The 14,750-nt window shown below is 39.2% G+C and overlaps 1 protein-coding gene across 3 annotated transcripts in view; it reads right to left on the bottom strand.

The window, feature by feature from the left end:
• FRMD3 (FERM domain containing 3) overlaps positions 1–14,750 on the bottom strand; it is a 310,655-nt gene that overhangs the window by 24,443 nt on the left and 271,462 nt on the right. Inside the window, exon 1 of one of the 3 annotated variants that reach the window (XM_082695240.1) lies at positions 11,018–11,501. The exons of the other annotated variants lie outside the window; for them this stretch is intronic. Coding sequence (XP_082551366.1) covers positions 11,018–11,144 — 127 coding nt within the window. The 5' untranslated portion in view covers positions 11,145–11,501. Of the gene's footprint in view, positions 1–11,017; positions 11,502–14,750 lie in introns of those variants that run through there. 3 annotated transcript variants of the gene reach the window in all.

Consider the following 14,750-nt stretch of genomic DNA (forward strand, 5'->3'; position numbering starts at 1 on the left):
CAAAATCTTTGTGATTCAGTGGGAGCACGAAATCTGAGAGGGCTGACCGCCACTGCTTACGCATACTCGAGACTGACAGGTCCTTATAGAGGTGGCAGATTTGTTGCCTAATAACCAGAATCATCCTCGTCCTAGAGGTGAGTTAACTTTCAATTAATCAACTTATGTTCATAGTACTGGCTCTGCGAGGTGTGCCTTATTTCTTCTTAAACTGAGGGCACGGACAAGAAACTTGAAGGAAGAGTGGGAGAGAAGAAGGGAAACAGCCATCACTCCACTTACGGGAACTAAGACAGAGTGAGAGGAACAATGGCCTGGAATTCTGGGGACCTGGATTCAGTTCCCAGCTGATCCAGACCTCTGTGTGTGCTTAGACATGTGACTTAGTTATCTAGGTCTTGGATCTGTTATGTACAAAATGGACCAAATCCTTTCTAGCTCTAGTGTTGCATGGCTGTTAGTCTATGTCAGTAAAATGGCCCATGAAAACTATACATATACTCTCCCTAAAAGCACCAATTACCTGTACATAATAAGCAAAGCCATTTCTCCATTAACTATTGAAAAATGTGGGAGGGGGGGGAAGACAAAAGCACCAAGAGTTTTACTACATTTTGACAGGGCTGGCCGTTCTAGGCACATGATCATGTGACATGCATAAAAGGAAGTGAGGAAACAGAGTCAGAGGGGTTGAGTATCTTGCACAAGGTCAGGAGGTCAGGAAGCAAGAGCGGGGGTTTGTACCCAAGCCTGTCTGACCGAAAGCTTGTTCCAAACTATGAGAAAAGGGGATCTGAGAGGCCCCAAGAGGCCCTTACTTTGTACCTGAGGAAGAGTCTTCTGTTATTGGCCCTGTTGCATTTGCTAAAACCAGTGTCATCATGTTTGGTGATTATTTGTCCCCATTTGCCCAGAACAGTCCCACTGTATGCAGTTGTCCTGGCAGTATTTTTAAAAAGATTAATTTATTTGAGAGAGAGAGAGAGAGTAGGGGAAGGGCAAAAGGAGAAGGAGAGAATCTTAAGCAGACTCCATGCTGAGTGCAGAGACTGACTTAGGGATCGGTCTCTCTAACCTGAGATCATGACCTAAGCCAAGATCAAGAGTAAGGTCATTAACCAACTAAGTCACACAGGTAACCCCTAGCAATGTTATTAAAGTTCCCTTTCACTCTGAAAAGTTTTGCCTAATAAAATTTACTGTCACCTAATTATATTTCAGATCTGTGATTGTATCATGGGCAGGATAGAAGCAAACAAACAAACAAAAACCTCACTTGCTGTTGTGAGGATTAACAGTTTGGGTTAGAGATAAAATAAACTTCAAAATTTACTACATTCTGCAAGTACGATCCATCCCTAAAATGTTTTCTGTTCATATTAAACAGCATGCAGTCTTCCAAAATGTAGTTAAGACAGTTTACCACTGACCTCCTATATGACTCTTTTACTTTCCTTTTTTGGGGATAAAGTTTAACCTTTCAAATGAAGTGCATGTCCCACTGGTTTAAAGAAAAGATCCTAAGAATGATATTTACTTTTTCAGATGAGGCATAGACATCGCAAAATATCTCACACTAGAAATGTACCTGATGCCCCTGAGTATTCTTGGGAAACTGCCCATTCATTCTATTTAAAACTCATGAAGAGTCCTCCCAGTGACTCAGGAAAGTATACATGACAAGAAACTTAGACATGTGCGTGCACACACACACACACACATACACACACACACAGAGAAAATCCTAATGTTTTTCCCATCTGTGCACATCAATCCCACTTCTTCTTACAGTCCTTATCTACCACCTTCCTGGTCATATCTCTCAGAGTAGCTCAACATTTTGACACACTTAATCGTACCATCATCTTGGGCAACTTCAATATCTAAAATTCAAGAAAATGATACACTCAATTCCTGTCCTTACATTGTAGCAGTCAGCTGCCCCTCGCAGCCCACTGAGACGCCTCTTACAAGAATCACCAACGACAAACATATTGCTAAAGATAATCACCAACAACAAACATATTGCTAAAGTTCTTTTTTGCCTTACTGACCACTTGATCTCTGAGACTCCACATTCTCTTGGTTTTCGTCCAGTGATTCTAAGCTACCTTTGTCTGCTTCAAAAATCGCATCTCTTTTGTGGTAGCAAGAACCCTCTGTTTTTCTCATTCTGTACTCTCTCTCTTACAGCCTCAGCCATATGCATGGCTCCAACATGCTCCTGCATTTCTATTCAACACAGATCTCTGGGTCACTAGTGTCCCTTAAAGTGCTGCTAGTTGTTCTTTGAAAAGAGTGCTATAAGGGCACCTGGGCGGTTCAGTCAGTTAAGCGCAGGCCTTCAGTTCAGCTCGTGTTCTCAGGGTCTTGGGATCAAGCCCATTGTCAGGCACCCTGCTGCTTGGCAGGGAGTCCGCTTCTCCCTCTCGTTCTGTTCCTCTCCCCTGGTTGTTCCCTCTCTCTGTCTCTCTCAAATAAAAAAGCTTAAAAAAAAAAAAAAAAAGAGTGTTCCATGGTGTGAGTTTGAGACCTGTGTTTGAGAAACTGTGCACACAACACTTTTAGATATTGCCATCAAGGCTAAGAGTAAAACCTCATATGGCTATCATCCAAACTAAAAGCTCTGGTAATGGAAGTAATCCAAGCAAAAAGAAAAGAGAATTTTAAAAAAGACCAGGGCACCTGGGTGGCTCAGTTGGTTAAGCATCCAGCTCTTAATTTCAGCTCAGGTCATGATCTCAGGGTCATGAGATCAAGTCCTGCATCAGGCTCCATAGTTGGCATGGAGCCTGCTTAAGATTCACTCCCCAACCCCTCTGAAGGCAGAGGCTTAACCCACTGAGCCACCCAGGTACCCCCCATATGTTTGCTTTTACCAAGTTAATTTTTTTCTTTCATAATTTTTGTCTTCTAGTTATGGATTTTTCTTTTCTGTTTAAAGAAGTCCCTTTGACATTTCTTGTGAGGCTGCTCACATTCTCTCTCACTCTAAAAAATAATAAATTTTTTAAAAAAGGACAGATTAAGGGACCTCTGGACAATATCAAGTATGCTAACATACATATTATAGGGGTCCCAGAAGGAGAAGAATGGGAGAAGGGGGCAGAAAACTTATTTGAAGAAATACTAGGTGAAAATTCTCCTAATCTGGGGAAGGAATCAGACATTCAAGTCCAGGAAACACAAAGATCCCCAAATAACACGAACCCAAAGAGGTCTACATCACAAAAATAGTTAAAATGTCAAAAAACAAAGATAAAGGGAGAATCTTAAAAGCAGAAGGAAAAAGAAAATAGTTATTTACAAGGGACACCCCATAAGATTATCCACCCATTTTTTAGCAGAAACTTTACAGGCTGGAAAAGAGCAACAAGATATATTCAAAGTGCTGAAAGGAAAAAACCTGTAACCAAGAATATCCTACCCAGCAAGGTTATCATTCAGAATTAAAGGAGATAGTTTCTCATACAAATAACAGTCAAAGAAGTTAATCACCACCAAACCAGCCTCACAAGAAATGTCAAAGGGACTTCTTTAAACAGAAAAGAAAAATCCATAACTAGAAGACAAAAATTATGAAAGAAAAAAATTAACTTGGTAAAAGCAAACATATGGGGGGTGCCTGGGTGGCTCAGTGGGTTAAGCCTCTGCCTTCAGCTCAGGTCAAGATCTCAGGGTCCTGGGATCGAGCTCCGCATCAGGCTCTCTGCCTGCTTCCCCCTCTCTCTCAGCCTGCCTCTCTGCCTACTTGTGATCTGTGTGTGTGTGTGTGTGTGTGTGTGTGTATGTCAAATAAATAAATAAAATCTTAAAAAAAATAAGGAAAACATATGGTAAAGCTAGTATGTTTAAAAGACAAGTGGCACAAAACCAACTATATATATAAACTTTAGTTAAGGATCCAAAAAATAAAAAGAGTAAAATAAGACATCATATGCATAAAACATGAAAGGAGTAGAATTTTAATGCTCTTCAATGTGTTCAAACTTAAGTGACCATCAACTTAAAATGGACTGTTTTATACATAAGGCATGAACTGCATAGTGACTAAAACCCTCTAATATGTACACAAAAAAATTAAAGAGAAAATGATACAAACATAACATTAAGGAAAGTCACCATTTTACAAGGAAAGAGAGCTAGTAAAAAAAGAAAGGAATAGAAAAGAACTACAGAAACAGAAAGCAATTAGAATATCAGTAAATACAGGGGTGCCTGGGTGGCTCATTCCATTGGGCAACTGACTCTTGGTTTGGGCTCTGGCAGTGATCTCAAGGTCATGTGATCCAGCCCCAAGCTCTCTCTAAATTAAGTTAATTAATTCAAAAACTTTTTAAAAGGCAGTTAATTATATACCTATCAATAATTACTTTAAACATAAATGGTATAAATGCTCCAATCAAAAGACACTGGGTGACTGAATGGGTAACAAAATAAGACCATCTAATATGCTGCCTATGAGGGACTCACGTCTGACCTAAAAACACATTCAGACCAAAAGTGAAGGGTTACAAAAAGATATTCCAAGCAAATGGAAACAAAGACATGCTGGTACTCTTTAACCCTAAGAGTAACGTGTAAATTCGAGTGAATGAAAACATATAACTTCCTATTTTACTAATTTCTCCTCACCTCCATAAACCTAGTACAACACTGGTCATTAAACAGGCAATTAAAAAAAAAAAAGCTTGGGTAGCAATACTTAGACAAAATAATCTTTAAAAAAAAGACTGTAAGAGAGACAAAGAAGCATGTTACATAGTGACAAAGTGATCAATCCAAGAAGAGGATATAACAATAATAAATATCTAAGTACCAACATAGGAGCATCTAATATGTAAAGCAAATATTAACAGAAAGAAATTGACAGTAATAGAGTAATAAAGGGGACTTTACTACCCAAGCTGGGTCAATTGACAGATCACACAGATAGAAAATCAATCCGAAAACAGTGGCTTTGAACACATTAGACTAGATGGACATAAGAGGCAAACACAGAATATTCCATCCCAAAACAGAACACACATTATTTTCAAGTGCAAATTCTCTAGCATAGATTACAATAAATTTTAAAAGACTGAAATCATATCAAGCATCTTTTTGGACCATAAACCTTGAAATTAGAAATCAATTATAAGGGGAAAAAACTGGAAAAAACACAAATATGAGCAGGCTAAACAACATGCTACTAAACAACTAATGGGTCAGTGAAGAAATCAAAGACAAAATAAAAAAATACATGCAGACAAATGAAAATGGAAACACAGTAGTCCAAAATTCATGGAATACAGCAAAAACAGTTCTAAGGAGGAAAATTTATAGTGATACAGGACTATCTCAACAAACAAGAAAATCGTAAACAATCAAGCCTTACACCTAAAGGAACTAGAAAAAGAACAAAGTCCAAAGTTAGAAAGAAGGAAATAATAAACAACAGAGCATAAATAAATGAAATAGAACCCTAAAAATAATTTAAAAAGATCGATGAAACCAAGAGCTGAGTGTTTTTAAAAAACAAAACAAAACTGATAAAGCTTTGGCCAGACTCATCAAGAAAAAAAAAGAGGACTCAATCAAATCAATAAAATCATAAATGAAAGGGAGTTACAACTGACAATACAAAAATACAAAGAATTATAAAATACTACTAAAGTATATACCAATTATAAAACACTACCAACATGTTGGACAACCTAGAAGAAATGGATAAATTCCTAGAAATCTAATCTCCCAAGACCAAATTAGGAGAAAGAGAAAATCTGAACAGACTGATTACTAATAACAAAATAAAATCAGTAATAATAATAATGATAATAAAACAATCTAACAAATGTCCAAGACCAAAAGGATTCACAGGTGAACTCTACCAAGCATTTAAAGAAGAGCTGATACATATTTTACTCAAACTATTTCAAAAAACAAGAAGGAAAGCTTCCAAATATATTCTATGAGACAAGCCTTACCCTGATACCAAAAGCCGGACAAAGACACTATAAACAACAACAATAACAACAACAAAATTATAGGCCAAGGTCCCTGATGAACAGAGATGCAAAAATCTTCAACAAAGTATTAGCAAACCAAATTCAATAATACATTAAGAAGGATCATTCACTATGTTAAGTGGGATTACTCCAAGAACACAAGGGTAAGTTCAATGTCAAGAAATCAATGAGATACATCCCATTAACAAAACAAAGGATACAAATTGTATGATCATCTTAATAGATGAAGAAAAAGCATTTGGCAAAATGCAACATCTGTTCATGATAAAAACTCCCCACAAAGTGAGTATGGAGAGAACATACCTCAACATAATAAAGGCCATATATGAAAAGCCCACAGTTAAACATCATACTCAATGGTGAAAATCTGAAGGCTTTTCCTCTAAGATCAGGAACAAGACAAGGATATCTGCCTACACCACTTTTATTCAATGCAATACTGGAAGTCCTATTTATAGCAATGAGACAAGGAAAGAAATAAAAGACATCCAAATTGGTAGGGAAGAAGTAAAACCATCACAATTGGAGGATGACATGGTATCACATATAGACAACCCTAAAGTCTCCCAACAAAAAAACTATGAGAACAAATAAACGAATTCAGTAAAATTGCAGGATACAAAATTAATATATAGTAATGTGTTGCATTTCCATACACTAATAATGAACAATTAGAAAGAGAAATTACTGGGGCACCTGGGTGGCTTAGTCAGTTAAGTGTCTACCTTCGGCTTAGGTCATGATCTTGGGGTCCTGGGACTGACCCCTACATCTGGGGGTCTGCTCTTGGGGAGCCTGCCTCTCCCTCTCCCTCTGCCCCTCCCCCTGCTAGTGCTTGGTCTCTTGTTTTCACTCTCTCAAATAAATTAAATCTTTAAAAAAGAGAAAAATTCTTTGGGTGTTGAGTTTGCTAAGTTCTTTATAGATTCTGGACACTAGTCCTTTATCTGATATGTCGTTTGCAAATATCTTCTCCCATTCTGTCAGTTGTCCTTTGATTTTGTTAACTGTTTCCTTTGCTGTGCAAAAGCTTTTGATCTTGATGAAATCCCAATAGTTCATTTTTTCCCTTGCTTCCCTTGCCTTTTGCGTTGTTCCTAGGAAGATGTTGCTGCGGCAGAGGTCGAAGAGGTTGCTGCCTGTGTTCTCCTCAAGGATTTTGATGGCATCCACAGATGAATGGATCAAGAAGATGTGGTATATATACACAATGGAATACTATGCAGCCATCAAAAGAAATGAAATCTTGCCATTTGCGACAACATGGATGGAACTAGAGCGTATCATGCTTAGCGAAATAAGTCAAGCAGAGAAAGACAACTATCATATGATCTCCCTGATATGAGGAAGTGGTGATGCAACATGGAGGCTTAAGTGGGTAGGAGAAGAATAAATGAAACAAGATGGGATTGGGAGGGAGACAAACCATAAGTGACTCTTAATCTCACAAAACAAACTGAGGGTTGCTGGGGGGAGGGGGTTTGGGAGAAGGGGGTGGGATTATGGACATTGGGGAGGGTATGTGCTTTGGTGAGTGCTGTGAAGTGTGTAAACCTGGCGATTCACAGACCTGTACCCCTGGGGATAAAAATATATGTTTATAAAAAATAAAAAGTTTAAAAAAAAAAAAAGAGAAAAATTAAGAAAGGAATCCTATATACAGCTACATCAAAAATAATAAAATACCTAGGAATAAATTTAACCAAGGAGGTTAAAAACCTGTACTCTGAAAACTATCACACATTAATGAAAGAAATTGAAGATGACACAAACAAATGGAAAGGTATACCATGCTTATGACTTGGAAGAATATTGTTAAAATGTCTATACTACTCAAAGCAATCTACAGATTCAATGCAACCCCTATCAAAATAACAACAGCAGTTTTCACAGAACTAGAACAAACAATCCTAAAATTTGCATGGAACCACAGAAGATTCCAAATAACTAAAACAATCTTGAGAAAGAACAAAGTTGGGGTTACCACAACTCTAAATTTCAAATTATACTGCAATTCTGGCCAAACGGCAAGAGCAGTGCAGAGAGATTAAATGAACCCGGGTCCTCAATCCAGGAATCCTCCCTGACTGTGGACTTGGGGATAATAAATCCCCTTATTATTTAAACCAGTGTTTGTTAGAGCTCTCTGTCCCTCGTCGCCAATGGCATCGTCACTGATGCAGCTGTCATACCATCTCTTTGGATCCCTCTGTCATCGCAATCAATCATCATGCCCAAGTCAAGAACGTGACAAAAAAAGTCTCACTACTCTTCAGTATTATTCTGGTAGCCCTCAATAACACAACATGACAAATATGAAAAATATCGTATTTTATTGTAAATATTGGAAAGGAAGACACAAGATCGTCACTCTTTTCACGTGACAATATTATCCACAAGAAAGGGGAAATGCTTCTAAAGAGAAACTATGGGAATTAATGAGACTTGAGTGAGGTGCTCAAATGCAAGATCAGTATATTAAATCAGGTGGTTTACTGTATATGAGCAAAGACAATATAAAAATATGATAAGGGAAAATTTCAGTCAGAATAGATAAATGCACAAATTAGAATAGCCATATGACATTCAGAAATATCAATAAGAAATACAGAACATTTGCATGAGAATAGTATTAAAACACAACTGAGTAACAAAATCTGAGGAAAGTGAAGAAACATAGGAATGCTTTTAAATAGAATTCCGTATTTTAAAGATCCATGTTTTCTAATTAAACTAAAATTCTCTGTAATTCCAGTATAAATCTCAACACGTTTTCATAAGTGACAAATGGAAAAAGTGCACACGAGCAGTCAAGAAATTTTGGATAAAAAATATGGATGAGGGGAACTTGACCTGATATTGAAACTATATTATAAAATCAGTAATGGAACAGGAATACTAAAATACTTAACTAGAAAACATAGCTTTGTAAATAATCAAAAGTTACAAAAAACTTTGAGAAAAACTGCTAACCAACTTGGGGGGGAAGGTTCTATCCCTGCCCGACGGCACACACAGGTGACAATTCCAAGGAAGTTAACAGGTTGAATAAAAACAAATTTTCCATCAAACTGCATAAAATCACCATTTTGTAGGTCAAAAGCAGCTGAATATTAGCAATTTCACAGCATTCAAGCTTCTACATTAACCATGAACAAGAAAACACTTTCATAAGCTCAGAATAAGAAAGCTGACATTAAAAAAGAAAGCAAACACTTGGACTATAGAACACTGAGGTAGCCTGCGCTTGTAGAAGCCCTCTGTGCACATGAACAGTGCTGGGCCTTAAAGTCAGCATTAAAGTAAGTTGAAAGCCAAGAATAGGGAGAAAAAGTGAGTATCTGTAAAAGGCCAAGAATTAATATGCAGATGACAGAAGAGCTCCTACAGTCTATACGGACAAAACAAAACAGAAATGTGCAAAGTAAACAAGCAATTCCCAGGAGATAATGCAAATGGAAAATCGTATTTGAAAAGATGCTCGCCCTCACTAATATAAAGGGACATGTAAATCAAAGCAATAAAAATCTCATTTTTCTTTCAACCTTTCTACAAAAGAAAGTGGTTACATGAGGGTTAGTGGTTATGCAAGGGAGTAAACATTCTCCTTACACACCATTAGTGAGTGTTAATTTAAGAAGATAATTTGCCCATTCCTGTCAAAATTTAAAATGTGTGTATCCTTCAACCCAACAGTTACACATTTCATAGCGAAATGCCTGTGTGTGCACCTTCATTGCAGTGCTTTTAATAAAACCAATAAATAGGAAATAACACTTCCCAATAATAATATGGAGATTAAATAATTATGGTTTCTCTATACTATGTAATATTCTTTAGCCATTTAAAAAAAGATATAGATTTTTTTAAAGACTTTATTTATTTATTTGACACAGAGAGATCACAAGTAGGCAGAGAGGCAGGCGGGGTGGTGGGGGGTGGGGGGGTGGGAAGCAGGCTCTCTGAGCCCCATGCAGGGCTCGATCCCAGGACCCCGAGGTCAAGACCTGAACTGAAGGCAGAGGCTTAACCCACTGAGCCACACAGGGGCCCCCCAAAAAAGATACAGATAAATACATATTGATATGGAAAGTCTCAAAACACGATCAAACACCCTGATTGGCTACTGGTCTTATTAGAGCCAAGGAAAACATTCTGTGTAACTGTACTTCTAAGACTTTTTTTTTTCGATAAGTACACATCACCTGTGTCATCACACAGGTTCAAATTAATTTCATTTCAATTCACTCAGAAGTCAGCTTCACATGTGTGTATGAGGCAAGGCCAGTTCTAGACATTGCTCAGGATTTCTTTCGTTTTAATTAATTGGTGAAAGCCACATCATCTCTATTAACAGGATCTTCTTTCCTACTGATTTAAGCTCTGATTTTTTAAATTTCTCATTCCCCCAAGGACCACAAAATAACACATAGGATAGGTTTTCAGTGACGAGGAAACTGACAGAACAGCCCTTAGTTCTTTAACTGATCTTGTATTTCAGTAACGCTCTGCTTTGGAAATAAAGGGGAGTTATGCCTCCCCCAGGAAAGTGCACCTAAGATTTTATCCTTTATTTTTAATTTAATTCAATATTTTTAATAGATTTTATCCTTTAAACAATGAAAGGAGTGGTGAGCATATTGGATCATCCAGTCTACCTTCTCGTAATCTCTCATTGTTCCTGAGCAGTCTGGGTGGGACACACTCCTCCCTGAGTCTGCCAACTGGAGGGTGAGTTATTAGCCTTTCTGACCTCATAGCACTTTGACATGACAGGCATCAGGACCCCCCTGCAGGCCCTCACATTTTCCCTTTGCTCCCGCTCGCTCTGTCTGCTTCCAATTTTTCCGGCTGCTTTTCTCCCTCCCTCCCTCTCCGCCGTCCTTATCACAAACCTCTAACACCAGGTTCACCCCTGGCTTCTCTCCCAGCTGCTGGTGGGAAGCTGGAAGCTGGAAACCCACCCCCTTCCCCAGGCACAGAATGACAGCCCAGGGCAGGGCACGTACCGGCATTTTTCGCTGTGATCTTGGAGCTATGTCTCAGCAGACGGACAAACACGTTGCTGCTACAGTGGTTCACCATTTGCAAGCGGAGGCCTCTCCGAGTCTGGATCTTGACCAAACATTTGGCCATAGTCGTTCTCGGGATTCCCTCCGTTCTCTGCCTGTCAGGGCCCGCGGCAGCTACCACCAACCATAGTGGCTCTGACCTTTCACTAACTCTCCATTCTGTTTTAAAGGACCGAGGCAGGGCCCACTCAATGAATCAAATGTCAGGTTCCTAATGCAGCCAACAGAAATAACTCAGAAGGGATCAGCAAGGGCCCCGAGGAGGGGGGAGGGGTGCTATTTTTAAACTCTTTACTCACTCCCCTAACAAACAATGAAATATTATGCACCATCCCTCCGCCAGCCTCTTTGAAACCAGTGGATGAGAGCCCCCCACCAAAGCCTTATAGTGTCTTTTCTTTTTAATTTCTTTTCAGTGTACCAGAATTCATTGTTTATGTACCACACCCAGTGCTCCCTGCCACACTGCCCTCCATAATACCCACCACCTGGCTCCCCCAACCTCCCACCTCCCCTACCCCCAACCCCTTCAAAACCGTCAGATTGTTTTTGCCTTATAGTATCTTAAGAGCCAAATGCCCCCAGGGGATAAAACAAGGAACCAACTCCACAAAGGAGAAACACAAATGCATGGATTTTTGTTTAAATAAATTTTTTTGAATCTAGCCTCTAATTTGTTTGGGAGCAGCGCTGCCTAATAAAAATATAATGCAAGCCATGTTTGAAAAGGAGGACATATTCAAACAGTAAAAATATATTAAAATTAATTATGAAGATGTGTTTTATCTGAAGCCAAGACAGGATCACCTCACTATATAATAATATAGAAATTCATAGAACAATTTTGGTTCCTTTTTTTATACTAGATCTGGGAAACTGGGGTGCATTTGCACAAAGAGCACACCTCCATTCAGACCAGCCACATGTCAAGTGCTTCCAAGAGCTCTGTCCATATGGGGCTTCCTTACCAGAAGCATAGCTATGGACCGAGTCCCGAACTCCTTCTAGCATTTTCTGCACCCTTCCAACAAGGCTAACATTTTTTTCAGCTGATAGAGAAGGAAACAAGAAAGTCACTGATCTGACAATACACAGGAAGTGACAAAGCCCTGGTTTGAACCTGGGCTACAATTAATACCAACTGACTACTGAAACAGTTCTGCCTGAGCTCTACTAGGCTGCCCTACCTCTCATAAAATGGGTTTTAAATGCAGCATCCAAAGCTACATTGTAACTCTCAGAATTATGAAAGTCCTCCACTTGTCCATCTGTGATATAAAATGTGCTTGCACTCCAGTGTACAGGCTCAGGGAGCAACTGATTTTTAAGTACGTGCTTTATTTGAACAAATCTCAGCTGATAATATTAACTGTGCCACACATACTCCTTCTGTTATAGTTCTTTGCTGGTACGTTTTTCTTTCATTTTTAGAGAAAAAAAATTTTTTCCCCTCACATACCTACAATTTCATCATGTGTACATGCATTTTTCTACTTTAAAATAGTGACTCTGGCCAAAAGAGAATTTTCTTATAAAAATATTTTTTTTTCTTTCCAGACAAAATGAAACATTACATTCAGGGCAGTCAGCTGAAATCCTGCATTGTTATACTTCACTGTGGGACTACAGATTGATAGTGCATTTCTGGAAAGAAATTTGGCAAAATATATTGAGTTTTATAGGTGGGATATTCTTTGATCCAGAGATGTCACCTTTAGGAATTTATTCTGACAAAATAATTAGAAATGTTGACAAAGGGTTTTGGACAAAGACGCTCATCAGAGTATCATTTATGATAGCCACAAAAAAAAAATCTAAAAAACTTCCCATGGGAAAATGATTAAATACATGTGATGGGATATGGTACATCCATTAAAATTTATGTGAAAAAAGAGTTTATGGAAACAATATGACCTCAACTATCCAAATTATACATTATAGGCCCAATTATAAATCTTGAAAGGGGAGAAAGGTGGCAGCCAGCTGTGCACAGTGAGCTGAGGTCACCTCCAGAGGCCCCCTCAGGGGTCTCTGGCAGCCCCCTCCCCAAGGTACCAGTTCCCAGCACATTAGGGGGCCAGTAAATTTCCCTGTTGGGGCGGGGGTAGTGATTAGTCAATTTCCAAACCTGTAACTTGAAATGAAAACACCCAAGAATGCACCCTTTTGAATCTTCCAACTGGTTACAGCTCCCCTCCTGATAGAATTCAGAGCAGAGTCCCCACGTATAAAACAGGCCACACAGAAGTGAGGCCCCAGGGTAGAACCTGCTTGGCCTTTGCTCACTAGGCACCAACAGTGGATCTTAAAGAATTGCTGAAAATCTTTTAAGATACTGCAGAACAAATCAGAAAATCCCTGTTCTCAATAAATCAATGATTTGACATAACACAGATGAAGGGTTTCAAAAATTCCTGTGGGTTCCTGCATGGCAATGGGCTAGGCTCAAATAACAACCAAAAAAAATTTTCCCTTTGCCTATTTGGAGAATATAGATAAATCCTGTGCCTATCATTCTGTTACTACGACATGTGACACCCTGAACAGACCTTCCCAGCACACCCCTCCCCCTGCACCTAGAAAGCAAGTAAAAAACCTGAAACAAAACCAGCACCATACTTTAGTTCTGTTCTTTTCCACCAAGAGTTAACTCTCCATTAATTCTCAAACTTCAAATCTCACCATAGTCTCCTCTTTTCAATAACTACAACTAGGCACAGTATTTGGCATTTCAGACATTTTTAATTTTTCCCTCTCCTGCATTTGTTCTTACTTTTGATGATACTTTTCAGAGAACCCAAGTAGATTCTTTAACCCTCTTTCTGCTGGAGAACTTTTGCTTTTATTTAGACAGAGAGAACCTAGCAGGACCAGCATTCAATATTGTCCCAGCATTTCTCTCGGCCCTGGCCGCTGCTAAGTCCTGCATAAGGAGGGTCGTTCTTGGCCAAGGAGCTGTGCTCAGAACAGTATCCACAGCATAACATTTGGACGCCCTTGAATACCCTTCCTTGGTTAGATTAATCTGTTTGAAGAAACAGGAGTGCGCTTCTGGGCAGTGACAAGAGGCTAAAGAAAGCGGAGGATGTGTGAAGAGGGGAATTGATTTTCCATAATGAGATGCCAGAAACACTGAAAAATCAAGCGGAAGCCAAAGTGGAGGGAGAAAGATTCAATGATAAGAGCTGTTCACGGCATGAATTCTGTGTCTACTTCCATGACAAACTTCCTGACACAGATTTGGCACAAGGCAACACACTCGCCTCTGTTTTGTTGGTGACTGGGAGCCAGGGTGCAAGCGTGAAATGGAGACAGTACTCCTCTCGTCGTGGTTGGGACCATGAGCTCAGGCATAGCAGCTGCCTAGTGTATAGTGCTGGTTCCTGGCCGATGAACTAGAACTAAGCACTTGTAAAAAGCAAGGCTTAAAGCACAGGCTCTGGGTTCTAATCCTGACTGAACTGTTTCTTATCTCTGAGCCTCAGTTTGCATGCAGTACCAACCTCCCAGTGTTGTTGAGAGGATTCACGAAGTGAATCTATGAATCTATGTAACAAGTGGCGATCAGTGCCAGACAGAACTATTCAGGAAATATTAGGAATCTTTCTTCCCCATGGGTGCTCGCTCATTCCTCTCTCCTCCAAGAGGAAGACAGTGAGGATTTTAAACA

Source organism: Mustela nivalis (assembly GCF_964662115.1).
Source record: "Mustela nivalis genome assembly, chromosome: 13".
NCBI lineage: Eukaryota > Metazoa > Chordata > Mammalia > Carnivora > Mustelidae > Mustela > Mustela nivalis.